Genomic DNA, 16,402 nt, shown 5'->3' with positions numbered 1-16,402 from the left:
CACAAATGTATGTATGTATGTATGTATGTATGTATGTATGTATGTGTATGTGTATGTATATGTATATGTATATGTATATGTATATGTATATGTATAATCTCTCTCTCTCTCTCTCTCTCTCTCTCTCTCTCTCTCTCTCTCTCTATCTATCCAGGGTGATTTTTTTATACACACTCGCGCATGACTTATTTCCCAGGAATATATATTCTACTTTATTTATTCTTTATTCTATTTTATTGTGTAGACACATATACACGCACTTTCGCACACTTTCTTCCCCCGGAGCTCCATCGCTCCATCCATATATATTACATTGCATATATAATCACACTTAAGGGTTAAACTCACCGAGCGTCGCTTCCTAGAGAGCCACCGGTATTTCAGCGGAACCGGCGGAACAGAAAGAAGAAGGTGGCGGCTTCTGCCTCTTCCGGCTTTCCCCAGGGGGCGTGTCCAAGCTGCCTGGCAGGGAGGAAGGTGAGCCGAGCCTCCTTCGCCTTTGCACAAAGGGAAACATGGAGCCCGCGGGAGGGAAAGAGAGAGAAGCCCGAGGGGAGAAACGGCTGGTAGGCGTCGTGAGTCAGAGAGAGTGAGAGAGAGAGAGCCTAAGATCGACACCCATTGGGCATGGGGGTGATGGGAGTTGTAGTCCCCCTAGGTTTGGCGGCTCCCAGATCGTTTAGCGGCTCAGCCACTTTGCTGAACGAATTGCAGCTGGGAAGCGCAGAGGTGCGCAGGACGCTCTGCGGAACAGGGATGCTCAAACACCTTTGCTGAAGGTGACCCGGGCAAAGAGGGTCGTGGGAACGGTTCGTCTGGTTCGGAAGCATCCTTGAGATGTTGATTTGAACCCGCGATCTTCACCCTTCAAACTATGAAAATAGTTTTTTTTCCCCCAAAAGGGTAAGGAACTTGGGACAGCTGAGAGTGGCTGGGTTCACAATAGAATAAGAATAAGAATGAATAGAGTATAATTAGAGTACAATTAGAATAGGGTTAGAGTAGGAGTAGAGTAGGAGCAGAATTAGAGTAGGAGTAGAGTTGAATTAGAATAAAAGTAAAATAAAAGTAGAGTAGAATACAGTAGAAGTAGAAGTACAGTTGGAAAGGGCCCTGGAGGTTCTCTAGTCCAACCCCCTGCTCTGTACCATTTCAGACAAATGGCTGTCCAATCTCTTCTTAAAAACTTCCAGTGTTGGAGCATTCACAACTTCTGGAGGCAAGCTGTTCCACTGATTAATTCTTCTAACTGTCAGGAAATTTCTCCTCAGTTCTAAGTTGCTTCCCTCCTTGATTAGTTTCCACCCATTGCTTCTTGTTCTACCCTCAGGTGCCTTGGAGAATAGTTTGACTCCCTCTTCTTTGTGGCAACCCCTGAGATATTGGAACACTGCTATCATGTCTCCCCTAGCCCTTCTTTTCATTAAACTAGACATACCCAATCCCAGCAACTTGTCATATCTCGTCATAATATCCTTGGTATGTTTTGCCGTAACATACTCTGTGTTTGTGTTTGGTCTACATCAGCTTTGTGAGGTAGTCCCGATAAGCACACCCAGATGAACTAATTCTACTTTACAGGTAGTAAGCAAATTTAAAATGGCACTGAAATAAGTGACGAATGGCCGTTTTTCACGCTTATGACTGTTGCAGCATCCCTATGGTCACATGATCAAAATTCAGACGCTTGGCAACCGACTCATATTTATGACGGTTGCCGTGTCCTGGGGTCATGTGACCCCCTTTCGCGATCCTCTGACGAGCCAAGTCAAAAGGGAATCCAGATCCACTAAACAACTGTGTTACTAACCTCACAACTGCAGGGATTCACTTAATGACTGTGGCAAGAAAGGTCGTAAAATGGGGCAAAACCCACGTAACAAATGTCTGACTTAGAAACGTCGGGCTCGATTGTGGTCATAAGTTGAGGACTACCTGCATTGTGAGGTTACATTAACAGAACCTGGCAAGACCGAAAGTATTTCTCCCCTCCTCAATTTTTTGCTCTCTGGAAAGCTGAAATCCTTCCCATGTGTTCCTTCATCTGTGGCCTGAGCTGCCTCTTATGAGACCATTGCCCAGGTCAGGGGTCAGCAACCCACGGCTCTGGAGCCCCATGTGGCTCTTTCATCCCACTGCTGCAGCTCCCTGTTGCCAGTTGGCATCACAATTTTGAGAGGAGCTTCCAGTTGGAGGGGTGGGTGGGAGGCAGGACACACCAGGAGGAGACTCTCTGGCAAGGGATGGGTTTTCTAGTCAGCTCCACAATTGATAGGGCTTTTGGTTAGGACAGGTAGAGGAAAAAGGACACTGTGCTAGGAAGAGACTCTATGGTGGGGGAACTGGACTTCCAGTCGCCTCCAATATTGAACGAGGGGCTTCTGGTTAGGACCTTTGTGGCTCTTTGAGTGTTTAAGGTTGCCGACCTCTGCCCAGATAGTGGGTATTTATAATAATACAATACAATGGTAGAGTTGGAAGGGACCTTGGAGGTCTTCTAGTCCAACCCTCTGCCTAGGCAGGAAACCATATACCATTTCAGACAGATGGCTATCCAACATCTTCTTAAAGACTTCCAGTGTTGGGGCATTCACAACTTCTGGAGGCAACTTCTGTTCCACTGATTAATTGTTCTAACTGTCAGGAAATTTCTCCTCAGTTCTAAGTTGCTTCTCTCCTTGATTAGTTTCCACCCATTGCTTCTTCTACCCTCAGGTGCTTTGGAGAATAGTTTGACTCCCTCTTCTTTGTGGCAACCCCTGAGATATTGGAACAATGCTATCATGTCTCCCCTGGTCCTTCTTTCTCTTAAGCTAGACATACCCAGTTCCTGCAACCGTTCTTCATATGTTCTCCTGTTCTCCCAAGGCATTCCCACATATCATTACAGTCCATGACATATGTGAACTCCTCCTCAATACTGATTCATTCCACCCATCATCATCATTATACTTATTCCCCCTTTTAAAATACTTGTTTTATGTGCATGTTTTCCATGGCAAACATACCTAATTCTTCTGCTTCCGTGTTTTCACACCACAGCCTGCCAGGTGGGTTAGGCTGAGAGAGAATGACTGGCCCAAAGTCACCCAGTGGCTTTCATGCCTGAGGTGAGACTAGAATTCACTGTCTCCTGGTCTTCTGGCCTCAACCAGCGCACCAAACTGGTCCTATATCTCCATTACACTATCCTGTCTCTTAGAATGTGAATCTAGGTTTTGTCTTCATACATTCAATAATCTGGAAGTGTTTTGAAGGAAGGAGATGGGCTGTTCAAAAACGTGAAAAATTAATAAAATACAGGACGTCGGTATTGATTATCCCATGATTGCTGATTTCAGAAACACTGAACCCCAGAGGAAAAAAATGGAAACCAAGCTGAAAGAATCTTATGGAGCAAGAGCAAGAGCACTTAGACTTATATACTACTTCACAATGCTTTACAGCCCTCTCTAAGCGGTTTACAAAGTCAGCCTATTGCCCCCAACAATCTGGGTCCTCATTTTACCCACCTTGGAAGGATGGAAGGCTAAGTCACCCTTCAGCCGGTGATATTCGAACTGCTGAACTGCAGCTAGCTTTCACCTGAAGCAGCCTGCAGTACTGCACTCCAACCACTGCGCCACCTCAGCTGTAGCCTCTCTTAACCTGCTATCTCCAAATATTTGGGGAGCCCCTGTCAGGGGAAATTTCACCCTGAGCTAATGAGGTCTTAGACCGACGGCTTTTCCAAACAGCATATCTTCAAGAAAGCGAAAGTAAGCTCCAGTAACAAGTTCTAATTAAAACAAACTTTTAATATGAAAATAAGAAATAAGAAAATAAACACATCTATCCAATTGTTACATTTTGGCAAGAGCAGTTTGTCGCCCACCTTCTTGGCAGACGAACAGAAGATCAAAAGGAAAGAAGTCTCTGGAATGTGTGATGTGTTATAAACGTGTTAAGCATGCGCAGTAAATCATTGCTGATAAGGGCCTATGACCTGCGCAGTAACTCTTTCAGTTCAGCTAGCAAACAATTAACGCAGTGACAGCCCCAACATCCAGAATTCCCAGACAATATGGTGGGTGAAATAAGGTTGTTCTTCCATCAAACTCAGCTAACCATTCATCTTGCAATTTGTTGGATTGTAGCTCCCATTATTCTAACAGTACTGTTTTTCCTGGTGTTGCCTTTTGGTGAGGTCGACGGGCATTGTTATCAGCAAAGTTGGAGGCAAGGTTTAGAGTGGCACTTCTAATTTTTCCTCTCATTGATTAAAAATGTTGCCTCTCATTCATTAGGAGTGGAATGCAGCCCTTCCCAAAGAAGATGAGAACAGGCTGGATGAAAAACTGGTGACCTCTTTCCAAATTGTTTTTCATGAAGATGTTCCGATGTCCAGGATGAGTCAAAAGGACGATCTGCAGAAGTTGCTGGCCAGCACCGCCCTTTTTGACCCGGATAGAGTTAAAAAGGAAGAAGAAGCCATCACTTTGGACCAGACAAAAGATAACGAAGGTGAGAAAAATCCCATAGATGATCTTAAGTTAGAGAAGCAAGCAGTGACCTTTCATTGTCTGTCTGTTTATTCGTTTAATTTATGTGGCCACCCATCTCAAGCACATGACTCTGAGTGGTGTATATATTTTTGGAAACGTTTCCCTGACTGGTATTAAAAATAGCAACTAAAGCATCATCATGCAGCAAAGTCATTAGATGGGTAGACCAAGGGAATGCAGAGAAGAGCAACTAGCACGATTAAAGGCCTAGGAACCAAAACATACAAGCCACAGTTGTAGGAACTGGGTAGGGCTAGGCTAGAGAAAAGAAGGACTAAGGGTGACATGATAGCAGTGTTCTGTATTTGAGGGGCTGCCACAAAGAAGAGGGGGTCAAACTATTCTCCAAAGCACCAGAGGGCAGGACAAGAAACCACGGATGGAAACTGATCAAGAAGAGAAGCAACCTGGAACTAAGGAGAAATTTTCTAACAGTGAGGACAATAAACCAGTGGAACAGTTTTCTTCAGAAGTTGTGGGAGCTTCATCACTGGAGGATTTTAATAAAAGATTGGACAGCCACCTGTCTGAAATGGTATAGGGTCCCTTGCTTGAACAGGGGGTTGAAGACCTCCAAGGTACCTCCAACTCTATTCTAATGATTAATTGATTGAATGAATGAATGAATGAATGTGGCAGATAGGGTATACTTAGATTTCTGTATCACATTTGATGAAGTTGGCCATAGCCATTTCCTTGATAAAATGGAACAGTTTGGGAGGGTGAATCTAACTGCCAGAGGCATATGCAGCTGGTTGAGCAACCACATCCATTGTGTGGTTCTTCATAATGCTAAGACATTTATGTCAACCTAGATATGGGGTACAGATAGTCCTCGACTTACGACCACAATTGCTAAGCAAGGCAATTGTTGTGAGTTTTGCTCCATTTTACCACCTTTTTTGACACAATTGTTAAGTGAATCACTGCAGCTGTTAAGTGAATCACACAGTCATTAAGTGAATGCAACTTTCCCACTGACTTTGTTTGTGGGAGGCCAGCTGGGAAGGTTACAAACGATCACATGGCCCCAGGACAGGGCAACCCATCATAAATATGTGCCAGTTGCCAAGGGCCCGAATTTTGATCACGTGACCATGCCAATGCTGCAGTGATCGTAAGCAGAGGTGGTATTCCAGCTGGTTCAGACCGGTTTGAGCGAACCAGTAGTGCCGACAGTTGTCCCCGCCCACCTGCCCCCGTCCACCTGCCCCCACCCTATCCTGTCCTTTATTTCCTGCTTTCTAGCTCATCTCAATCACACAGCACAGCTAATTCCCCCACCCCCTCACTGTTTTACTTACCATTGCTGACTTGGAAGGTAAGCAGCTGAGCTTCTAAATGCTCCATTTTCAGCGCTGCTGAAGAAGTTGTTCAATTGGCAGCATCCCAACCAATGGTGGGTTCCGGATCCCGTTGCAACCGGTACTGTTGCAACGGGGCCTGGAATCCACCACATGAACGCACTCAGCATGTGCGCACACACACGCAGCATGCACGCACACGTCCTTACCTCTTGCGATGACTCCGCAACGCTCCAGCTGCTTGGTGGAGCATTGCACAGGCGCTGTGCGCTCCGTGAGCGTGCGTGGAAGCACCGAAGAGCTCAAATATAGGTAAGGGGCTTGGGCGGATGGGTGGGCCCTACGGAGCACCGTACTGGAACAGTCTCCGGTACTCCGGGCAAGCACCGGTACGCCCGTACCGGGGCGTACCATCTACAACCCACCACTGATCCCACCACTAGTCATAAGAGTTAAAAAATATTCCCCAAAAATGCTCCCATTGTTTTTTAAAATTTCTTCTTCCTTTTCTAATTGGAACCAACTGGATCAGGGCATACAAGAGATTAAAGATTTTTACCTTTCTGGTTTTTTATATTATTGTATATTTTTCCTTTTTTTTCTTTTTGGCTTCTTCTGTTGCCCCTTAACCCCTGTTTATTGTTTTATTTTCTATTTTTTGACCTCCCCATGGTCACGGTATTATAATCCCACTTTACATTAGGCAGGTTAAAATCAAAAAAATTTTTTTTTGAAGATGAGTAAAAAAATAACAACTGTTGGCTCCGCAGCAACAACCACCCTCTCCTCTTCACCTGCAGGAGGACAAAGATCAATACAGACAATGCTTCAACAGGAAAAAGACAAGGGAGTAACGTTAGAGGCGATTATGCAAGGAATACAAAAACTACAAGTAAAAGAGAAAGCATTGAAAAGAGAACAGAAACCATCAAAAAAGAGAACAGAGAATATGGAAAAGAGAATTGAGACGATAGAACAACGGACAGAAAATATAGAACAAAAGACAGGTAAAACAGAGGAAAAAATGAAAATATTCAACAATTGAGGATGAAATATGAGGACAGACTACGAAAAATTGAAGAAAAGGATGAACAAAGAGAGAAGAAAATTGAGGACATTGACAGTAGATTGAGTACGGTGGAAAAAGATAACAGCGGAATATTGAGATGGGAGATGGATCGGTCAGAATTTTTCTTAAGATTTCAAAATATAGAAGAAGAAAAAGGAGAGAACTTGGCACAAATAATATCAGAAATTCTGACAGATGTGTTAGAGATAACCTAAGAGAAGATGATGGATGGTATAAACGAGGCATTTCAAGTTTACACAAGATATGCAGCGAGAAATGCCCTCCCAAGAGAAGTTCATGTAAGATTCACTAAGAAAATAATTAGTTCACAAATACTACAGAAAACAAGATATTGAAAACTGGAATATAAAGACAAGGAGATTGTAGTTCTGAAACTAATTCCAAGAAGAATGAATATCAATTCCTGACTAGGATTTTACTTTAAAAAGGCGTCAATTATAGATGGCTTATACCAGGTTTAATATTTGCATGGCAAGGACAAAGATACAGAATAGATACAACAGAAAAAACAGAAGCATTCTTCATAGAACATCTGAGAAGGCTGGAAAAGAAGAACTAATGGTAGAACTCCAAGAGGCATCCACAGCTGAGACTGAGAAAGTAGAAGGTTCTGTAGGCGGGATTGAACAGAAGAAGGTGCTGTAGGTGGTGTTGATATTAGAGAACCACGAGAACTGAGATCAACTAGAGCTATAAATCCTACTTATAAAACATAAACATGGAAGAAAAGAAATGATTACAATCGATATAAATGGAATTAACTCAGCAATTAAAAGAAGAAGAATATTTCACAAATTAGAAAAATTAAAATTGGACATTATCTACAAGAAGTGCATATTCAAAAACAATATGAATACTTATTGGTGCAGCCAAAACTTGGGAAAGGATTTACCGCATTGGCAAGCTGTAAGAAAAGAGGAGTGATTTTTTACATTACAGATACAATTCAGCTAAATCAATTTATACAGATGAAGATGTAAGAATGCTGATGGTGGAAATTATGGACAACACTAAGAAAATACTTTTAATTGCAATTTATGCTCCTAAGGATAAACAAGATGAATTCTACAGAAAACTACACAGGAAAATAATTGATTTGGACTACACTGATATTTGTATGATGGGAGACTTTAATGGAATTGTAGATCAGAATATGGACTATAAAACACAAAAAACAACAAAGCTAAATAGAAAACCACTCCCCAAATCCTTTTTTAAAATGATAGATGAAATAAATCTAAAAGATGTCTGGAGAGAAAGAAATCCCACAAAAAAACAATATACCTTTTATTCAAATAGACATTTATCATATTCCAGAATCGACATGATATGGGCCACAACAGAATTGACTTGTAATGTAGAGGAAATTGAGATTGAAGCAAGTACTTGGGCAGATCACAATCCAATTACAATTAAATGGAAAGGACAAAGGAAAAGATCTAGGTGGACATTATATTAAAAGAGAAGGATTTTGTACAGAAAATGGAAAAAGAACTGGCCTTCTTTTTTAAAGAAAACAGAAAAGAGACACATCGAGGCAGAGCCTTTGGGATACAATGAAGGCCTACGCCAGGGGCTTGATAATAGAGTACACAAGAAAGAGAAATATAAAGAAAAAACAAATCTTTAAAGGTTTAAAGAATGACTATAAAGCTCTTGAAAAAGAGTTACAGAAATCCCCACAAAAAATAGAACATTAAAATAAAAATGGACGAACTAGCACAAAAAATTAGAAGTGCTAAACAGAACTACTTCGAAAATACAAACAAACCAGGTAGATGGTTGGCGTATAAATTGAAAAAAGAGAGAGAATCAAAGAAAATATTGCAATTAAGAGATGATCAAGGGCAAATTTGTTATGGAAATGCTGAGAAGAAGAAAATTGTACAAGACTACTATGGTAAGCTGTATGAACAAGAGAATATAGAAGAGGGAGGAGTTAAACAATACCTACAAGAAGCTAATCTTCCTCATATACCTGAAGAAATTGAGACAATACTAGAAGGCAAAATAACCGTGATGGAGTTAACTGAAGCACTAAAAAACAAAACAATGGAAAGGCTCCAGGCCCAGATGTGTTGCCAGCGGAATTTTACAAGTCACTCCAGGAATCGTTGTCTCTTCCACTATTAGAAGTTATGAACGAGGTGATGTCAGAGAGCAGGATGCCCAAATCATGGTCAGAAGCATATATCACACTTTTGCCAAAAGAGGAGGCTGATCTATCACTATATTAAGTGATTAATATAGTGATAAGAACTATAGAACAATTAAGAACTATAGACCTATCTCCTTGTTAAACTCAGACTATAAGTTATTTGCTTCAATATTAGCTGAAAGACTGAAAAAATACTTACATTATTTTATTCACCCTGATTAAAATGGTTTTCTACCAAAGAGACAAATTAAAGATAATATGAGAATAATTCTGGACACTTTGGAGTATTATGAGGTGCACCCCGAAAAACAAATAGCTTTGATGTTTTTAGATGCACAGAAAGCATTTGATAATGTGAATTGGCAATTTATGTTTTTACAACTGGAACAGATGTATTTGGGTAAGAAATTTACCCAAGCCATACAAACCATATACTACAAACAAACAGCAAAAATAATGATAAACGGAGAACTGACAGATTCTATTGAAATAAAGGAAGGTACGAGACAAGGTTGCCCACTATCACCTCTACTTTTGTTTTAACATTAGAAGTTTTAAATAGATCAGAGGAGAAAAATAAATAAAAGGAATGAAAATCAAAAGAAGAATATAAACTACAAGCATTTGCAGATGACCTGGTTTTTATCCTTGAGGACCCCTCTGCAGGGTAGGGCAGAGGAATTTGGGGAATATCTGCAGGACAAAATTGCTCAGATCCGGAGTGAATGGGTCTCCCTTAGTGATCTAGGGGAGACACCGGAGGCGAGTTTTGAGGTACCTCTCTGGGAGGAGTTTGACTCTGTTGCCGCCGAGGATATGGACAGGTTACGCGGGCGACTGCGGGCCACCACATGTTTATTGGACCCGTGTCCCTCCTGGCTTGTACTGGCAGCCTGGGAGGTTACACGAGACTGGCTCCTGGGACTGGTGAACGCCTCGCTGAGGGAGGGGTTCCTACCAGCCGCCTTGAAAGAGGCGGTGGTGAGGCCCCTACTTAAGAGGCCTTCTCTGGACCCAGCAGAGTTAGCCAATTATCGTCCTGTCTCCAACCTTCCCTTTCTAGCGAAGGTTGTTGAGAGTGTGGTGGTGCAACAGTTCCCTCGACACCTGGAGGAAATTGTTTATCTAGACCCGCGCCAGTCCGGTTTCCGGCCCGGTCACAGCACTGAGATGGCTTTGGTCACGTTGGTGGATGATCTCTGGAGGGCGAAAGATGGGGGTTGCTCCTCCATCCTAGTCCTGTTAGATCTCTCAGCGGCTTTCGATACCATCGACCATGGTATCTTATTGCGTCGGCTGGAGGGGATGGGGGTGAGGGGCACCGTATTGCGGTGGTTCTCCTCCTTTCTCTCCGGTCGGTCGCAATGTGTGTTGACAGGGGAGCAGAGGTCGACCCTGAGGCTGCTCACGTGCGGAGTGCCGCAGGGGTCGGTCCTCTCACCTCTCCTGTTCAACACATACATGAAACCGCTGGGCGAGATCATTCAAGGTTTCGGGGTTGAGTGTCATCTGTATGCAGATGACACTCAGCTATACATCTCTACCCCGAACCACCCCAACGAAGCCATCGAGGTGATGTCCCGGTGTCTGGAAGCCGTCCGGGTCTGGATGGGTGACAACAGACTCAAGCTCAACCCTTCCAAGACGGAGTGGCTGTGGCTACCGGCGCCCCGCTTTAGCCAGTGTGTTCCATCTCTGGCCATTGGGGGGGAACAATTGCCCCCGGTGGATAGGGCGCGCAATTTGGGCGTCCTCCTAGATTCCCGGCTGATGCTGGATGATCATGTGACAGCCGTGGCTAGGGGGGCGCTCCACCAGGTCCGCCTGGTGCGCCAATTGCACCCCCTACTAGAGCGGGACGCCCTTCGCACAGTCACTCAGGCCCTGGTGACTTCCCGTCTTGATTACTGCAATGCTCTCTACATGGGGCTCCCCTTGAGATGCACCCGTAGGCTCCAGCTGGTTCAGAATGCAGCCGCGCGGGCAATTATGGGGAGTACCAGGTACTCCCATGTAACACCGTTCCTGCGCGAGCTGCACTGGCTGCCTGTGGCTTTTCGGGTGCGTTTCAAGGTGTTGATTGTCATCTTTAAAGCGCTCCATGGCTCGGGACCTAGTTATCTGCGTGATCGCATCCTACCCCATACATCCCTACGACCAATCCGCTCTCACAGAGAGGGACTCCTCCGGGTACCTTCCGCTAAACAATGCGGGCGGGCGGTGCCCAGGAGTAGGGCCTTCTCTGTGATGGGCCCAACCCTCTGGAATGACCTCCCCCCCGATATTAGAACTACCGTTGATCTCCGCTCCTTCCGTAAGAAACTCAAGACCCACCTGTTCCGACTAGCCAGCCTGGCCCAATTGTAAGCATAAGTAACATTCATTACTGACCTTCCTGGATGGCTTTTTAAATTTTAAATTTTGGGGTTTTAATTGGTTTTAGATTGTTTTTAACTATAAATTAGTTTGGGTTAATATACAGACTGTATGTCCACGTTGGTTGTCTGGGTTTTCGTGTTGTGCTTTGTTGTTTTATATATGTGATGTCTGTACACCGCCCCGAGTCCCTGTGGGGGAGGGGTTTATAAATTTAATAAACTCAAACTCAAACTTAAGTGCAAGATGCAGCACACTTAGAGAGAATAATTATTATAAACTTAAGCAGCAGATTGCGCCTGACTTGATGAAATGGGAACACCTACAACTATCAATGATAGGGAGAATATCTACAATCAAAACGAACATCCTATGCATCAGAATCTTATATTTGTTCCAGACAATTCCAATTAGATTAGGGAAATACTTTTTTTGTTGAATTAAATAAAATAGTGCTGAAGTTTATTTGGCAGGGGAAAAAAGCAAGAATAAATTTAAATTGTTGCAAGATGCTAGAATAAGAGGAGGATTGGTCTTACCTAACTGGGAATTATATTACCAGGCAACAAGTCTGATGTGGGTTAAGGAGTAGATAACATTAAGGAATTCCAGATTATTGACAGTAGAAGGACATGACCTACTGTTGGGATGGCATGCTTTTTTATGGTATAAGGGAACTAAAACACAGGGTTATTTTAGAAGAGACTATATACAAGAGGCTTTGTTACTGAATTGGGAGAAGATCAAAAGGCAATATTATTTTAAAAAATCCAGTCTGGCTATCAATTATTGGAGCTTTTTCATATCCAATAATATACAAAAAGGAACAAACAGTTAGATATATGAAATATTGCATGCGGAGGGTGAACTTAAATCTATGCAAAAGTTGAAATAGGAAGGAATAGGAATGAATTGGTTTTCATATGTGCAAATACAATCTAGATATGATAAAGATCGTAAAATGGAAGGTTTCTATGTTAAAATGACTGAATTAGATAAAATTTTGACAGGTACTGATGAAAAAGTAATAAAAAAATTATATGGACATTTACTTGAGGTTAAGTTAAAGGAAGAACAAGTTAAAGAAACTATGATAGCTTGGGGGGAAATTTTTTTCACATGGGATTGAACTAGAGAAATGGCAGAAATTGTGGTCTCAAAATTATGGCACGAAACATTTAATAAAGATCTGAAATATTTGATTATAAATGTTTTAATGGCAGCTAGAATTGTATGTGCAAAAAACTGGAAAAACGAGAAAATACCAATGCAGGAGGAAGTTATTAGAAAAATAATGGAATGTGCTGAAATGAGTACATTGACATTTGAAATTAGAGAACAAGAAGATGAACAATTTTATAAGGTATGGGATTTGTTCTATCAGTGGTTAGATAAAAAAATATGGAAATGAAAAACTTTGGATAAGTCTTTCATATTGTAATAATAGAATGAGACAGGTGATACCATAAAGACATATTATTATTAAATAGATTTAAATGATGCAATGGAATATATGAATCGAAGGAATAACAATTGTAGTTGAACATATGATGTACAATGATAACAACGTATCTATGTATATTTGATGGATAATCTGTGACTTTATATACAACTAAAAGTGGTGATGCACAAGTACAAAATGTTGGAGAATTTTTTCATATTGCAAGAACAATAGAATGTGATACTAGAAAGACATATGATTACTAAATAGACTAATAATGACACAGTGGAATGTTGGTATATACATGAGTCTAATCTCTAGAATATTTGTTTAAAATGAAGGAATAACAATTGTAAGGTGAACATATGATCTATAATGATAATGTACCTATGTATACTTGATGGACAATCTGTGATTTTATATATAATTGAAAGCAGTGATGCACAAATGCTTGTAACCAAATGGCATGCTATATAGATATGTAATTGGTAATGGTTTTATGCTTCATGTTTTGTTTGTCTTTGTTGGTCTAAAAATAAAAAAACTTTTATACAAAAAAAAGAGAGTTAAAAATATTCCAATCCCAATTGCTCTTGTAAATTAGAGGATTACTTGTATTTTTAACAAATCTCTGCTTATTCTTTCAGGCAAAAGTTACATGTCTGAGGTAAAAGATGAGGTCTGTCAATGGAAACCTGAGAAACAGAAAGGAGCAGCCGAAGAGAATGTGTGCAGCAATGTTGTACATAGAGAACCTGTGAAAGGTGCCCAAGAACTGTGGAGGCATCATGAGAAAACTCTGGAAAGAAAGATTACAGTTAACTGCATTTCTTCCTGGGGCAATGAAATCCCCGGCCAGGAGGGACTCCGTGAAGGTGAGCAGGAGAAGAGTCCGCTCTGTGGCGCAGTTCAAGATGAGCAGGCCGTATACCAGTGCTTGTACTGTAAGAAGTCCTTCAACGCTCACTTCAAATTGATTAGACACCACAGGATCCACACTGGGGAAAAACCGTACAAGTGTTTGGATTGCGGCAAGAGCTTTGACCAAAAAGGCAACCTGATTGCCCACGCGAGAATCCACACAGGGGAAAAACCGTTTGTGTGCCCCGATTGCGGGAAAAACTTCAGCCACAAAGGAAGCCTTGTTTTGCACGTGAGGACCCACACGGGAGAGAAACCGTACAAATGCCCGGACTGTGGGAAAAGGTTCAGCCGATCTGGGTCCCTGAAAGAACACGAGAAAACCCACACGGGTGAGAGACCGTACACTTGCTTGGATTGCGGGAGGAGTTTCCGAAAGAACTCTGAGCTGGCCACCCACTACCGGTTTCACACGGGCGAGAAGCCATATAAATGCTCGGGCTGCGAGAAATCCTTCAGCACCAGCTCTAACCTCATTGCCCATCAAAGGACTCACACGGGGGAGAAACCGTACAAATGTTGTGACTGTGGGAAAAGGTTCAGCCAGGCTGGAAACCTGAAAGAACACGAGAGGACTCACACTGGAGAGAAGCCATATAAGTGTCCAGACTGTGGCAAAAGTTTCCGGCAAATCTCTTACTTTATGAAGCATCACCAGACTCACCTTCCAGAAGGGAAAATGCCGATGGAGGAGAAACCCTATAAATGCTCGGACTGTGGGAAAGGTTTCGGAGAGAAAGCGAGCCTGGGGAGACACGAAAGAATCCACACCGGAGAGAAACCGTTTAAATGCTCCGATTGCGGGAAAAGCTTCTGCCTCAAGTCAAACCTGGTTGTCCACATGAGAATCCACACGGGAGAGAAACCGTACAAATGTTCCGAGTGTGGGAAGAGCTTCAACCAGACGTCAAGTCTTCATAACCACGAGAGAACCCACAAGGGCGAGGAACCCTATAAATGTTCGGAATGCGGGAAAAGCTTCAACAGGCCGTCGCAGCTGAAGACACACGAGAGAATCCACACCGGAGAGAAACCCTTTAAGTGCTCAGAATGTGGGAAAGGCTTTGTTTACAGCCACCATCTTGTTAGACACCAGAGGAATCACACGGAAGAGAAACCTTACATATGCTCCCAATGTGGAAAGGGGTTTAGCCACAAATCCACCCTTATTAGACATCAGGGCATCCATAAAGAAGGGAAAAAATAGATACGTTTTTAGCTTTGGATCCGGCGCATGTGTCAAAACTCATGCAGAAGTCAGAGCTACAATCATAAGAGATAGCAATAGCACTTAAACTTATATACCGCTTCACAGTGCTTTACAGCCCTCTCTAAGCAGTTTACAGAGTCAGCATATTGCCCCCATCAATTGGAGTCCTCATTTTACCGACGTCAGAAGTATGGAAGGGTGAGTCAACCTTGAGCCAGTCAGGATTGAACTGCTGGCAGCTGGGAGTCAGCAGAGGTAGCCTGCAGTACTGCTGTCAGGGTTCCGATAGATGCCCTAATTAAATCATGACCCTCGAGCCAAGCTTCAAAAGAAATCCAGTTTTTAATTAGCTCCATGACGGCATGTACCCAAGTGAAGCCAACTCTGACCCCATGTAATGTACGCCCCAATCATGTACCTGTTTCCTCCCTCCCCTCAGGGTGTGTCATAAATCACATTTCCCAAGGTGCAGTTTCGTGGGTTGTAGAGATCACTCCCCTCCGGCTGCTGTGGGTTACCCTGGGAGACAGCCTTGAGCGAGATAAGGCTGGAATGTACTTGTGTGTTTGGCTGCCATGCTGTTCCAGCGATTTTCCTTCCCCCTTCCCCCTATGGCAACTCGAGAGCAGGCCAGGGATGCTTTATGAGTTGACAGCTGAATTGTAACTACTGTGCCACCATGGCTCTTGGAATGCGGAAAACAAATTTTCTGCACTGATCAGAGAACTGAACTAGACAGAGGTTTTGTCAGATCCAGGAGGACTCTTCATATTGTTCTTCATCACAGTGGTTAGTGGTTGGTCTTTGGAGAGCTTGAAGGAACCACCTCAGATCTCCCTATGTCCAGCATTTATGCATAGACTCTCCAAGGTGCTTTTCAAAAGGCAACTGGACTTTCTTGGATTTCCCCTCCCCCCCCCCCCGAAAATGTTTCGCTTCACATCCAAGAAGCTTCTTCAGTTCTGACTCAATGGCGCAGAACGTAAGGATTTATATTCTTTGCAGTCACCTGGTTGCTAACATTCTGAAGGTTGGTCATCAGCACCTTTGAGACAACCATGACCTGAATGATTGAGAACCTCTATAGCAGTGATGGCGAACCTATGGTACGCGTGCCACAGGTGGCATGCAGAACCATTTGTCAGGGAACGCAAGGCACTGCCCTGTCAGCTGGCCAGCGTGCATGCGTGTGCTCGCCAGCTGAGTTACCCTTTTTAAAAGCCATTTTTCGCCCTCCCAGGCTCCAGAGGCTTTATAGGAGCCTGGGGAGGACGGAAAGAAGCCTCCTGAAGCCTTCGGAACGCTTAAAACAACCCTCCGAGCAAACCAGAAGTGACTTCCGGTTTGCTCGGAGGGTC

At 43.0% G+C, this 16,402-nt stretch overlaps 1 protein-coding gene across 1 annotated transcript; it reads left to right on the top strand.

Moving 5' to 3' along the window:
• The first annotated feature begins 472 nt into the window (after nt 1-472).
• On the top strand, nt 473-16,342 carry LOC309398009 (uncharacterized protein). The gene is made up of 3 exons (XM_081964493.1): nt 473-566; nt 4,287-4,503; nt 13,561-16,342. Exons 1-3 carry the CDS (start codon nt 516-518, stop codon nt 15,039-15,041), a joined length of 1,749 nt encoding a protein of 582 aa, XP_081820619.1. The 5' UTR covers nt 473-515; the 3' UTR covers nt 15,042-16,342.
• Nucleotides 16,343-16,402: the final 60 nt, after the last annotated feature.

The sequence above is a fragment of the Natrix helvetica genome, assembly GCF_964273705.1.
Source record: "Natrix helvetica genome assembly, chromosome: 1".
NCBI lineage: Eukaryota > Metazoa > Chordata > Lepidosauria > Squamata > Natricidae > Natrix > Natrix helvetica.
This window is presented reverse-complemented; position numbering and strand designations above follow the sequence as displayed.

Excerpts from the sequence above, each read along its gene's own strand:
- LOC309398009 (XM_081964493.1), top strand. The coding sequence starts at position 516 with ATGGAGCCCGCGGGAGGGAAAGAGAGAGAAGCCCGAGGGGAGAAACGG. Across the intron at positions 567-4,286 it reads CCCGAGGGGAGAAACGGCTG|GAGTGGAATGCAGCCCTTCC; the intron begins GTAGGCGTCGTG and ends CTCATTCATTAG. Across the intron at positions 4,504-13,560 it reads CCAGACAAAAGATAACGAAG|GCAAAAGTTACATGTCTGAG; the intron begins GTGAGAAAAATC and ends TTATTCTTTCAG.